This window comes from Calonectris borealis, chromosome 5, assembly GCF_964195595.1.
Source record: "Calonectris borealis chromosome 5, bCalBor7.hap1.2, whole genome shotgun sequence".
Lineage (NCBI taxonomy): Eukaryota > Metazoa > Chordata > Aves > Procellariiformes > Procellariidae > Calonectris > Calonectris borealis.
This window is the reverse complement of record NC_134316.1, coordinates 6,366,696-6,381,025: the sequence shown is the minus strand read 5'-3', so window position 1 is coordinate 6,381,025 and position 14,330 is coordinate 6,366,696. Positions and strand designations below refer to the sequence as shown.

The window sequence follows — 14,330 nt, the reverse complement described above, 5'->3', positions numbered from 1 at the left end:
AAAACAGACCTGGGGGACAGGAGCTTATCACTTGTCCCAGTAAGGCTCTTGCAGGACTTGGCCAGATGGTTAAAGCACCTCAGCAACTGGCAGGGCTGATAGTGGCCTTGATCATTTAAAGAGTACTGGAAGAAATGAGGCAGAGTCCCTCAGATGACTCTCTTTAGCCCAGTCCAACTTACTGAGCTAGGCATTAGACTGAAACACCTCCTCTTTCAGCCTCTCCTGGAAATACAGATGAATCAGGATCAGACCACTCCATTTATGGAGCTCTCCATTGCCACCTTCCTTCAGAACCAGCTGTGCAAATCCTTGCACCACATCGAATTTCGCACGACGAGCGTGATTATCCACAACAGGGGCCCACACAGTTGGGACGTCTAGGCTCAATGCCAGGGCCTCTCCCTGACCCCGCACACACCAGACACAGCTTGTTTCGTGATCCGCTGACCCACAGCTGGTGGCTGGGGTTAGGGAGCAGAAGACTGGCCCAAAAAGCCCGCTGGAAGGCAGACAGCCCAGTGACACCCTCATTCCCTTTCAAACGACAGCACCTCATAGTGTGCGCGATGCCGATTCCTGCACTGGGAGAGAGGGTACTTTAGAGATGTGCAGCGACACTGTATAACCTGAATCGTAAGGAATCCGGCTGAAGGGGTCTGCTCTTGTTCTTTATGTTAAGCATACGCTTCTGTACTTCCCTGCACTCAGTTATATATGAAGCACGGGGGTAGCTAATCCCAAATCTCCCCACCACAACCTACCCCCATCTTGAAATAGGCCCCAGTGCAACGAGGAGAAATGTTCCCGCTTCAAACTTTCGAAGACTACCATAAACACTGGGGATAATTAAAACACGAACATTATGAAAAATACATTGGCAAGGACTCAAGGCTGTGCAGTTGGAAAGCCAGGTAGCTTAAAGAAGTGCCAGATATTTAACTGGTCTCCAAGATTAGCAGATGTTTTTCAAACTAACGTTGCAAAAAACTTACTAGCTTAGATGTGTTTCCTAAATCAGAACCAGAGAAGAGAATGCGTGCTGTGTATTGGGACCATATCAAGTACTTTTCCAGCACTGTAAGATCTTTTATTTGAAAAAAAAAAGGAAGGGGGGCAGGGGATGTAGAGAGAAAAAAATAGGCTTGTTTAAAGGATTCTGGATGCTTACCTAAATCATGTAAGAAAAGGAAAATTCCTTCTCCAAACTGAAAAGACTCGGATGCAATTAAGATGGAGACAGCATCAGCCCGTTTCCCCATCTGGTATTAAGCTATTGAACACGAGTACTGCAGAATACAGTGGTTGCAGCTGATACAGTCTTAGCGATATTTAGGTGGTTATTTTCTTTTTTTTTTCCACTCAATTATCTCAAAAGAAACTATTCAGCAGCTCACTTTTGAAAACCAGCCTCCCTCACCTGGTATGAGACAATCTGCTATAGCACTGCAATTAAAAACTCATCATCCCAAAACCACTGGTCGGTTTTTCTTCCCACCAGCAGCTCCTCTACAGCCAGAGAGACAGAGTGTGCATCTGAAGACCCTCTCTGCTACTCTGCTACACCTTTGAGGAGATTTACAGGGATTTGCACGCGTTTTTCTCGCTCAAAGAGAGATTATGTGGCATGATTAAGAGATATTCTAGGAAAGAAACTACCGGCTTCAACAAGCTTCCTGACATTCCCTTTGTTTGATATAACACACATCAGTTATTAAAGGGAATGTATTAAACTGCTGCTTAGCCGCAGTAATGCCATGTTTAATAACAAACATTTCTTCTCTCCCCTCTCCGCAGTGGCAGCCCTTGTCCAGTAATTTCTGGATGAATTGTTCTATATCAATATATAAAATTTTTATACACACATATATATATACACAATCTGCCCCTCCATGTGTAAAGCAATGGGAGAGTTGAGGCCAGCTAAGGTGAGTTACAGCTTTTCCTGTATTATGGAAGATGGAAATGCAAGGACTTTCTGGGTCACTGAATCCAGAACCTTGTGACCATACTGTGAGACCCCTTCCAGAAACTGCCATTCCTCTAGTAAAAAAAGGAAAAAAATAATATGAGAGAGACATTTTATAGGTAGGGATCCACAACACTGCAGATTAAAACACAAAATGTGTCACTTAGAAAAAGTGTTACCACTGTCTCAGAAGCTGCTCCCAGAGACATTTAATTCTGGGTGGACCTCTCCTTCCTACATTTGCAATGCAAGGAAACCTGAGAAAAAAACCGCTCTGCCTTTCGGGTGGGTGACAGTGGGAAGGACACAGAGGAACCACAAAAGAAGGTGTCTGCTCAGCAGATCTTGCTATGGAACGGACAGGTTGCACACATATCCTTGAAATTCATACCAGTCACAGCATCCACGCCAGTTGTATGTCCACCACTTCACGGATGCCAGAGCAGAAGATGAACCTGCAGAAACCAGTCCATCCTCCATCAGACATGCATGCACCATAAACCTCCAGCCTTCCCACCAGGCAGCTTCAAAGCTGCTGCTGCAAAGGGAAGCAGTGCTGTCTACGTTTAGCTCCTTTCTCCTTTGCTGGCAGAGACTCACCTCCAGTCCTATGGGAAGAAAGAAACTGAGACAGAGACTGGTGGGTGACACAATTGTCCCTTCCTTCCATAACCTTGTCAGGGCTGTGATACAGTCAGCTCCCACACCTAAAGAGGGCACCAGGGACAGCAAGTCTATGCTCCCCGCCACCCAGCCCAGCTCCCAGAGCACGCAGCTCTTGGGGATTCACTTACTGGACATTTCAGAGGGGCACCTGTTGCGTTACACAGATCGATTTGGTTACAGAAACTTACCACCTGTGTTGTACCAACCAAAGTCTGCAAGCACCCTGACAGCGAGGAGGATTAATATTACATTTCCATCTGCTCCGCAACAGGAGCTGCCCATGAGCAACAATCTGGAGATGCCTCTGAGCTCCTAAATCCCACCTTGCCCTTAAAAAAATGCAAGTTATGGGAAGAACAAGAGGAGCCATGACAATCCAGTTCCCTCAAAGCACAAGTCACATCCACAGCAACATTTAAAACTTGCTCCGTTTCCTGCGTGGCTAAATGCAGGGAACATCAACAGGTCACATCAAAGAGACATCTAAGTGGTGACAATGCCGATATAAAACCATTCACTGGGTCTGCACCAATGTAACAAACTTTAAAAAAGTATTAAAACAGACTGTTTATTACAGCATATGATGTGTTATATTAATTTACACAATGATATATATATAAAAACAGCCATTGATGATGTACAGTAAATTGGACATCAACAGGAATATTAAAACTACTGATACTCATGCACGTGACATGCATATGTTTTTTTTTCTTTTTCAAAAGCAGTTTTACACAATATACTGAAGTTACTAAGCCTTGGTCAGCTGCTCCAACAGTTTACTCTGAACACCACTGCCGTCCGCAGCGGGACTCCCAGGAGATCGGAGCAGAGTGCACTCCAGAGAAGGCGACTTAACCTTGGAGACAGATTGAAGAGGAGCCCTTTCCTGGTGGGGGAAGGCTGGGGGAGGACAGGGGTGAGTTTCAAGAAGAGAATCAACAAGAAAAGAAAAAAAAACCAGGCCAGACTACCAGGAGGAAGAAGTTCAAGATGGGGCAACAGGAGCAGCAGAAAGGGACAAGCAAAAACATGAAGACCACCCACACTCCCTCCCCCTTATCCCCTAAAAAATTATGACCTTAAGCTGTCGATATCCTGTATAAGACCCAGAACTGGAAAAACTAGGCAAGGAAGATCCATTCCCAGAAACATTAGCCTTTTTTCAAAGCCTTCTGATACCGTGCACGGGAGGCTGTTCACCACTGAAATGGCAGTGTTATGTTGGGTTTTTTTAAACGAGTATAATGGTCTTTTATTTCCACGTAAAAGGCACTAGTATCCACCCAAGTTCTGAAGACAAGTGACATAATTTACCTTAAGTTTTAAATATTTGTATAGAAAAAAAAAAAAATCTGTGGAAATATGTACACAAAAGCACCTTGCTTCCGAAAGCAGAAGCAGATACATTCCACCAAGTCACCTCACTAGACGGTTGTCATGAGCTTCAGGGAGCCCGACCGAAAGCGGAGGATTTTCTTCTTGAGGTTATGGGAGGCTTTGATTTTGACAAAGGCCTTCGCCGCATTTTCATGCAGCTCCGGCGCCGTGACCGTTTGGATGGGGAGCGTCTGGACAAACTGAGACCAAATAAGGCCCCCGCTCTCATCAGAGTCGCTGGTGGTCGTGCTCTCCCCTACGAACTCCACCTCGCTCAGGCTCGACTCGCTGTCTCCAAAGCAGTTCGTCGTGTAGTTGCTCTGCTCGTCCTCGCTCGTGTCCACCACAGTGGAGTGGAACAAGGACTCGCACTCCGCCGAGTACTCCGAGTCGCTGGCCACGTACGCGTACGGGCTGACGTAGGGCAGGGGGACTTGCGAGTAGACCCCCACACCTTCCCGCCGGTTCCTCCTCGCCCTCCGCAGGGCCTCCTCGTAGGAAATCTCCGCCGACGACTTCCACCGGCGGTAGTCGGCCCGCTTGTGTTTAGGCTTGGCCACCACAACCTCTCGGCCATGCCCGTGGGATCGGATGGCGGATTTGTGCAGGCCAGCCTGCCGACTCTGGAGGCCCGACTCCGGCTGCAAGCCGCTGCCTCTCTTCCCCCGCGAGGAGGGTTTTTTCAGTTTCTTATTTGTATCCAACTCATCAGGAAAGCGGCACTTCTTGCCGACCGGCTTGCTTTTCTCCCGCAAGGTCTGCGAACCGTTTTCCAGCCCGTTGGCAAGGTGGGGCCTGTGTTTCAGCGCAGAGCTTTTCAAAATCTTGACGTTTCGGGTGCCTTTGTGAAGCTTCACGCTTTGCTGCTGGGCCGGTATGTACTGGGCGTTCACCAGCAACCCATCATCCAGGCTCTGGGAGGAAGAGCCCTCGCTTTTGAAATCCAGCGCGGGCCTCTCCTCGACGGCAGGCGATGAGGAGCGAGCCGCTTGCAAGCTGCCCTTCAGCAGGATTTTTTTGGGAGGCTGGCTGACCCTGTTCTCCGGCTGCAGCACCACGGTCTTCCCCGGGCTCTCTTTGGGAGACGCGGCAAAGAGCTGGCCGTTCTCCTTGGGGACGTCCCCCGCCGCGGCCACCGCGTTGCGGTTGAGCTCCGGAGGTGCCGGTTTGGCGCCCCGCGGCAGGTGCTTGCTCTGAAGTTCGCTCGCCGCGCCGGGCGGGAAAGCCGCCGGCAAAGGTGCTTTCCTACTCTCCAGCTGCTCGCCGGCCGGCTCCCTCGGCCTCTGCTTTAACGGAGAGGGTGCCGCGTGGTCCAGAGCGGTGGTCCCACCAGAAGGCAAGCATGCTTGCTTGGAGCTCTTCAGGTTCACAACGTTACCGTGAGCCACCACCCCTGCGGGCTGCCTGACGCACATGCTTCCATGCCTCAAGATCCCTTTGGTAGGATCGGCGTTGAGACTCGTCCTCGGCTTGTTAGTCCTTACCGCGTGAGTCTTTTTCTGAACCAGGCTTAAGATGTAACCGTCTATCCTCTTGCTGGTGGAAGGGCACGGCGCCGGCCAGGAGCCTTGCGGGAGAAAGGCGTTGGCGGATTTTCCCGAGTCCGTTTCAGATCCGGCGCAAACGTCGCTAATATCACAACCAAGCCTCTCCTCTTCTCGCTGGGGGTTTTCAGTCACGGGGAGAAGAAACATGGGACTCTGCACAGCTACCGCATGGAGTGGGCTGGGGTACCGGTAGACGTCGTTCCCGTTTTTAGACACCAGATCGCACTGGTACTTTGGATGTACATCTGCAACGACATCGAGGGAATTTGAGTGCGGTGTGGACAAAGAGCGACAGACAGAGCCTGCGGTCTGGTCCTCATGCTGGCCTTCCTTATTATAGTCCATCCAGCCTATGAGATCTGAAAAGCATTTTAGAAGAGTTTAGAGAGCCTGCCAGGGACAGTTCTGCTATGTTTTTCACGTGCCATCAAGGACTCTGGTCCCATCTACACACACGAGGCAATGTTTATACAACAGCAGCGCTGTTCAACCAGCAGAAACCTTGCAACCAGGAATGCCATTTAAGCGATATAAAAGCAGCACTATTCTTCTGTGGGTCTCTTTGCAACTGCATCTATGTAAGATTTGCCCCAATATGGCTACATGATTAAAAAAATAAAAATCACAGCCCTAATGAGAACATTTACTTTGGTTTCAAACCTGTGCCTAGGTTGCTAAGAGCTTCCTATTTTACTTCCAAGCACCCAGAAGTCTGTAAGGGTCTCTTCTGTTTACATGCTACACAGGCACCTCTAAAAGGTGACAAGGGAGGTTTAGATTGGACAGTAGGAAAAATTTCATTACTGAAAGAGTGGTCAGGCCTTGGAACAGGCTGCCCAGGGAAGTGGTGGAGTCACCATCCCTGGAAGTATTTAAAAGACGTGTAGATGAGGCGCTTGGGAACATGGTGTAGTGGGCATGGGGGTGTTGGGTTGACGGTTGGACACGATGATCTTAGAGGTCTTTTCCAACCTTAATGATTCCATGATTCTATGACTCTAAAACTCACTGCGGGCCTCAGCACAAAGGAATTTTATATTTTACTTTACTAAATCCAAAGGGAAACATAAAAAATATAGCCAAGAGTCCAATGAATTCTTTTAGCTTATTGACAAATTTCATTTCCAGATTTTTTCAAGCGTATCTTGGGTCAAAAAAAATCCAGATTTAGTTTTGTTGTTGTTATTATTATTGTTGTTGTTACTATTATTATCATCATAATTATTTTATAATTATAATAATGCTAGTAATAATAACAGATGCTCCTTCTGAGCAATAAAGTGTTAAAGAATGGGAAACAAGCTCATCTTTCCACACAAGTACGAGGAGTGCAGGTCAATCCAGCTGACATCCTAGCCTTGGCTCTGCAAAGAGAGTTCTGTAAGAGAAATCCAGTGCGTTTCAGGATGCATGAGTCAGATTTAATGGCTAAGGCACTTACTTGGGAGGTAAGCGACCTTAGGAGCAGGGCTTCAATCCAAGCACCTAAGATTATTATTTTCTTAAGCTTATGTTGCCTTTGTCTTCTTGGGTAGGGGTACAATCTAAATGATCCTTCTAGATCACCGTCAGTCCTGTTTTCTACCCTTGGGCTAGAAACTTCAGCCAGGGTACTCAAATTTGAATGCTCAGTGCTCATCACTTATCTAAGGCTTATTTCAAAAGAGGTCTCTCAGACGTTGATGAAATTAGCTGATAGAGATGACGTTCCTGTGTCAGCAGGAGAGGAAGAACAGGGAAGTTAGGAGCATGAACTTCCTCCAAATCACCTCATAGTTTTCCCACATTTCCTAAATTCTGTGTTGGAGTCAGGAACTGTCGACAAAAACACTTCTTTGAAACATGCCAGTTTGTGAAATTTCATCTCTAAAAGTGAGACAGTACGAATAACAAGAGTTTTAGGTTTTCATGATGTATACAGAAAAAAACAGCAATGCGACCTGCTGGAAATCCTTTTGTATGTTTTTCTTTTTATGTATGGCTGATGAAGATCACATATACCTTACAACAGGGAGCATTAAATTACCCCAAGCTGCTCAAAGGATAACTTAGAGGACTTCTCAGCATCTCAGAATGAATGTATCCCAGGCTGTATTTTCCCACTTTAGAGTTAGAAGAACTTGAATTATTTTGTCTTCAATTCACAAAAAAATCACTGTAAGTTAACCATAAAGAGCAGAATGGAAGTTGGAAATACTGTGGTTAGGAGCATCCTCCACAACCCAGAATGACTAAGGCTTTTGAATGAGTATGGCTGCAACCAGTAACGCTTGATCACAAAAGCGTCCTTTCTGGAAAACAGACAGAGGCCACCCTCCTGTTTAACCGTCCCACACGTTAAGGCTGAATGTGTCCAAGGAAAGTCAACAGCTCTCCGCCAAAGAGACAAAATACTTTTTCCCTGTTCACGATGTCTGTTTGTGTATACTATATAAACGCAGGACACACCTCAGCATGGTCACCTAGGGGTTGAGGACCATCAGAAGTGACAAAATGACTGCTACAAACAGACCGCCGTGCACCCTGATCTCCTAAAACCTGTAGCTAGCTCCTTGCTCTGTCACTTTCATGAGGACATGGCTGTTGGGGTATCTTTCATTATTGCTATTTAGTAAAAATGCTTTTCTAAAGGAAACCATGAGAAATTAGCTGACTAACGTGTTTATGTGTGTAGGTACCACTGCCCTCTACTGGGTAGAGCAGCTGTCATATTTTCACATGTTCTTTCCATGTGTTTGGAGTGACACATTCACGTGTAAGGCTGGACTAGTTGGAGGGCAAACGGTCCTGCCTCGTGACCCATGTACGTGATAAGCACTGGAATCTTTTCACAGCACAATACAGAGCACAATACATCAAATGAAAGGAAGAAGGGTTAATCCAACCCAGATACTCCTGAGGCAGTATTTCCAAAGCCAAAGCCACCTCCTGGAGTACGATGTATTCGACCTGCTTTTACTATACCTGCAGATTTAGGGCGTCCATCTGAGATATTCAGTGTTGCCTCCAAAGGGCTGCAAAAGCAAGTGCTAGAATGGCAACTGGATAAACACTCACTGAAGACAGAGTTAGATGAATTGGAGAGCGATCCAGAAGCTCCATCACTCAGCTCATAAAACCCTATAAAAATAAGAGTTTGGACTTATATTAGTTATGTCTACACAAAGTTACCATTTGTGTCCCTAGAAAGGCAGCAAAGCTCATGTTTATGTTGGCTTACTCCGTTGCAATTAGTTATGGGATTTCATTCAGCCACCCAAAAAACAGTGCACAAGTTAGTAATATCCGTATTGCTATGAAGGATTCCGTTTAAAAGTAAAGCACTTACTTAAAAGTAAAAAAGCAGAACTTTACTTAGCATATGAAATTTTGAACTTTTTTTTTAACCTTTACAAGGGTTGGGGTTTTACCCTTTACAGGGGTTTTCAGATTTTAGCAAGAAGGATCCAGGCTGTGTTTGACAGCCCGCTCATTTAATAGTGTATTATACTTCCAGGACAGACTCTCCAGCTATCACTTGACTACAAAATTTTTACCAAGTGTTGAGTCCAATGCTATCCATTATTTTCCTCAAAGTTCTGGAGATAAATATAGTATTCGTGGATGACATGAAAGAAGGAAAATGGTAAATAATGTGCAGACACAGAAAACTTAATTTCCTGGTAAATTCGGACTACCCGAGAAAAATATGACGTATCATAATCAAAATTTAAATTGTACATTTAGGAATAAGGAATCCAGGGCATGTCTACAGAATGGGGATGCATCCTAGAAAACAATAATCCTGAGAAGGACTTAGTCAGTGTGGAAAAGCAGCTCAATCAAGCTTAATGATATGGCAAAAAAAGCTAATGAGATTGTTGGATGTACAAAGAGACTAATGAATAGCAGTAGGGAAATGACTTCAGCAGTCTATACAGCACTGGTAAGACATTGGAACGGTGTGCCTAGTTCTCAAATCCAGCATGCTTAAAAAAAAGCTAAAAAATTGGCAAGGGGCCATAAAGCTATTTAAGAGCTTGGAAAAATGCCTTAAAACAAATGACTTAATGAACTTGACCTGTTTAGCTCATCGAAAAAAGTCAGGAATTATACTGTATAGCACCTCCAAGAGGAGTAAAAGCTGGGTACTAGAAAAGACCCTACTCTATGAGAGAAAAGCATATAAAAAAATCAGTGCTGGAACAAGTCAAATTCAGATTAGAAACCAGCAATGGTTTTAACAATTGCAAATTGGTGGATTCTCCACTTTTTAGTGTCTTCACAACAAGTTTAGATGCCTCTAGGAAAGGTTCCCCATAGTTAAATACCACTTACTGGCTTCAACACAGTTAGAATAGGATGAAATTCAATATACAGGGGATCAAATTGTTTGATTCAATGTTCCCTTCTGGCTCTAAGATCAGTTTTGACATCTTCCTCCTGCTGGTGGTGCTTCCTTTCACCATTTTTCCTGCAGCCTCCTTCCTAATATGCAGGAGAACTAAAACTTTTTGAACTAATTTGTGGGTGGCCTTGAAAAAAAAAAAATGCCCCAAACACTAAAAATCTAATTAACCTCGAAATGCTCCTCTGAATATGCTGTCTACAAACAGCAACCTTTCCAGTGGTAGGTGAACTTTGCTAGTAGGCATTAATTATCAGCGTGTGAACATGCTATAGACATTTACTGTTGTAGTACTGAAAACTACAGCCAGTTTGATTCCAGGGACCGAGGGAGGCTCCATTTTGCTGAATATTGGCCTTACCTGAACTTGGACGACTGTCTGTCTCAAGGTGTTCATCTGTCGTTTTTTCCACGTCCAGGCGGAGATCACTTATTTGCTTATCTAGCTCTTGTAACTGATTTAGTAGGCCGGCGTCCCTCCTCCTCAAGCAGTTCTGGAAAACAAGAAGACAAACATCAGCTCCTTCAGTGGGGCAGACATGAAGGGGCTCCAAAGACAAACAGCCTTCTCCATCTGAGCATCGTGGAAATACCTGGTCAATATTCTTTTATAAAAAAAGGAAACAGAACAAAGCCCTGAAATTCTAGATAGACGCTCTGGATAAACACTTAACTGAAGAATTATGCAGGCACTTCATTTCAGCCTCTTCCAGCCAGTTCTACATAAGGAGCACACCCACAATTTAGGAAGACCAATACACTATATTGGCAAAGCATCCCTTTGCAGGAGGACCACAGCTGTGACAACAAAGCTGTATCGTCTGATATGGTCAAACCAGACCTGTGCACATGAAACGGGCTGCTTCGGTGAAAGGACAGCTTTCCCAGCGTAATAGGGGACATTCACACCACAGTGATGTTAGTCAAAGATCACATCTCTTCACACAATGGGATGAAACAGCTCTGCCAACAAGTGCCTGTAGTGTTGGAACCTCCTTGTTCTGCTGCACATTATGAGCTTATAGTCTACCATATAGACAGCAAGATTCCCAGGGCTGGGATCACGGCCCTTTTATTAGTTTTGCAGTGCAGCAGGAAGGAAGAGTAATTCTTCCTCTTCTCCCATTATAATTGTACAAAATTGCTGTGAGATGAATTTTAAGGCTATTTATGAAGGTAATTTGATGGCATAAAATAAGCAATAAGGAATGATTTTGTAAGGCACTCATTAACCCACGGTCAATGCAATCAGTTTCCCTGTGTGTATTTTAATGTTGCTTATCCATCATCTGTTCAGCTTCATACACTTTAATTGTTCTGGCTTTGGGGAAAGTGGGAGAGGCAGGAGGAAGGTTTATCTCTTTTCTTCAAGTGCATCATTTGATCGGCGCCCAGCGGTGCTCCAATACGCTCATCGCAAAGAGTTTTGATGCTCATAACTGGACTAGTTCTAAACCCATTAAATCCAGGACAACCTTTCCCCTGGGGTGGCCTAGTCCTCGGGCAAAGGGAAAGCAAACGCTAACAGTATTAGCGAGGCTGTTTGAAGATGTGCTGGCATTTAACACCATCCTTGGAGAACCAAAGGGGCGATCCCAAGTCTTCTCCCACATTTCTGAGGGGAGCGGGGAGCTGGCTGGACGCCAGGCCGGCAGAGGTGATGGGTTCAAGCCATAACTCACTGCGCCACCTATTGCCACCAGCGTCCCCCCTCCCCCAGCGAGCACCCCATCTGGTTCCAATCTGCAATGTCAAGTGCACAAATTAAAGTGCTACCACAAATCCCCGGGTTCTTTCTTTTTTTTTTTGAGTAATGATTCCCTGGTCCTTCACTACGGCTCTTTGGCAACCAGCCCCTTCTCAGCAGTAAAATCATTTATTTTTATCTTTTAAAGAAGGAAATAATCCTAAATTAACTAAACCAAAAGGCTAACGAGAAAAAAAGGAAAAAAAAAAAGGGGGTGGGGAGGGCGTTGGGGAAAAGAAGAAATCAGGCAAATAAATCACGCAATCCAACTTCTCCCTGGGTGAAAGCAAATGCTGAGCCGTGCACAAAGACCGCCAGGCACAGCTGTACGCTATTTTCATTGAAAAATGATCTGCCGCTTCATGCCGCCCTCCATCTCTTCCCACACCAGCTACAAAGCGCGTCCTTCAACAAAAGCATCCCTTATTTTAAGGGGCCTGATCCTGCCCGTTACCTCCTCCCGGGTTTGCGACCCAGGAGCTCGCTCCCAACTTCCATTCAAGGCAACGGCAGCGCCTCTCTTGCCTTGAATGGAAGTTGGACCGCCGGCCCGGCTCTGGAAACCGAAGGGGAACCGTGCGGCCACGAGCAAAACGCCGGTAAAATCCGGCCGCCACCGATTTGTCACCGCTTCGCCCAAACCCGCGGCGGCCCGACCCCCGCCGGACGCTGCTCCCCGCCGCCTCACCTGCACGCCCGGGCGGGCGGCTGGGACGCTGTGCCGGCCTGACAGCGGCGTGGGCACGCACCCCTCCGGCGTGGGCATGCACCCCTCCGGCGTGGGCATGCACCCCTCCGGCGTGGGCACGCACCCCTCGCGGGACCGGGGCCGGCCCCAGCCCCTTCCTCGCCCCTCCGCGGGGAGCCACCCGCGGGTCACACCGCCCCGCGGGGACGGCGACAGGCGCGCGTCCCCACGCCCGCACCCCCGCCGCCCCCCGCTCACCAGCTGCCTCCGCAGGAGGAGGATGTTCTCCTCCAGGAACTTCTCCTCCAGGCTGCGCGGCGGCGGCCCCTCGCCCGGCGGCTCCCCGCGCCCGCCCTGCGCCCCGGGCGCCGCGCCCGCCGGCCGCCGCAGCAGGAGGCTCTTCACCAGCAGCTCCTGCCGCTGCCGCAGGTACTCCAGCTCGCCCAGCCCGGCCAGCGTGGCCTCCAGCCGCTCCCGGGTGCGCTGCCGCTCCGCCTCCGCTTCGCCCTTCTCCCGCCAGCGTGCATCGGGCTCCCGCGGCCCCCCCGCCTGCCCCGGCCCCGCCGCCGCGGCGGCGGCTGCCGCGGGGCTCGCCTTCATCGCAGGGGAGGGGGCGGCCGCCGCTGACAGGCCCTGCCCGCGGGGGGCCAAGCGCCGCCGAGCGCCGCGCTGCCGCCGCCGCCGCCGGTCGCGAATGGGCCGCGGGGCGCCCGGCTCCCTCCCCGGCTGCCGCCGCCCCGCGCCCGCCCACCGCCGCCCCGCGCCCGCCTCCCCTCCCCTCCCTTCCCTTCCCTCCTTCCCTCCCTCCCTGCTTCCCTCCCTCCCCGCCCGGCGGCGGCACCGCGACCGCGGTCGCCCTCGTCGCCCTCCTCCTCCACCTCCGCCTCCTCCATCCTCCCGCCCCGCGCCTCCATCGTCCCCCCGCGCCGGACTTGGCGGGGTGTGGGAAGGTGGGGTAGACGGGCGTGCTAACCACTGACCCCTCCAAAATCTCCACCCGTGACCTCTGGAGCCACACACTGCATTGTCACGGGCCATCGGCAGCACGTTGTGGTGCCGTGTTGCTTATACAGCCCGACATGTCCGAAACAGGAGCATAAACGATGTGTCTGAGGACAAAACATCCTGGCATGAAGGTGTGAGGGTGTAAAGAGAGGGGAGGGAAAGGTGGAAAGCGGAGGAGAACATGGCAGTCCTTGCACCAGGGTGCTGACGGCGGCGTAGGCATGAGGATCAAAGCACCAGCAAGGTGTTGCTTCAAAGCCCGTTTGAGTCGACTAGCCAAAAAAAGCCATAATGAAGTGAACTTCGTAACAGCATGTAGACTAATTGCAGCAAGGGATCTGCAATTAGGTTTTCAATGGGCACGCGGTGGAAAGAGGGAGGGGAGGAAATGCAGATGCCAAAGAAAAAAAAAGAAAAATGTTGGTATCGAAATAGAGCAAAAACTGAGTTCCAGACATGTTTGGGGGGGGAGAGAGGGGGGTCGAGAATGGAAGAGGAAGAAGAAAGCATTGAAGGAGCCCTTCACAATATGGGGTTTGTTTGGAAAGATGTGAGCCTGCCATACAGCGGCTCTCACGGACATTATGAGCATAATGAAATACTCTTTCCTGCTCTCCCTCTGTTCCTCAGAAGATTATGAGTGTTGGTGGTACTGAAAGGTCTCAGATGAAATTCATCTCCCCACTTCCATGCTGTTTGCCGTAGACAATATATTGCGGTGGTGTGCCGTGATGTGCCATACACCTACTTCATCCGTTGTAGGTGTTGGTCCTTGTTCCGAGAGCCTGCAACTGATACAGGTCATTATTTCACAGTCTTTTTAAACCAATGTAAAGTGCTTTCTAAAAAGGAGATCCATTTTCCTCCTGCAGCTTAGAACCAGCCCTCGGTTATAATCGGGTATCCCTCCCAAATGCTGGCCCAAATGCAGGCGAGGCCAC

General features: G+C 48.4%; 1 protein-coding gene across 1 annotated transcript; it reads right to left on the bottom strand.

Annotated features, from left to right (window-relative positions):
• Positions 1–1,223: 1,223 nt before the first annotated feature.
• On the bottom strand, positions 1,224–12,984 carry DACT1 (dishevelled binding antagonist of beta catenin 1). The gene is made up of 4 exons (XM_075150844.1): positions 12,643–12,984; positions 10,311–10,443; positions 8,527–8,682; positions 1,224–5,921 (listed from the first exon to the last, which is right to left on the bottom strand). The coding sequence occupies exons 1-4, from the start codon at positions 12,982–12,984 to the stop codon at positions 4,063–4,065; spliced, it is 2,490 nt and encodes an 829-aa protein (XP_075006945.1). The 3' UTR covers positions 1,224–4,062.
• Positions 12,985–14,330: the final 1,346 nt, after the last annotated feature.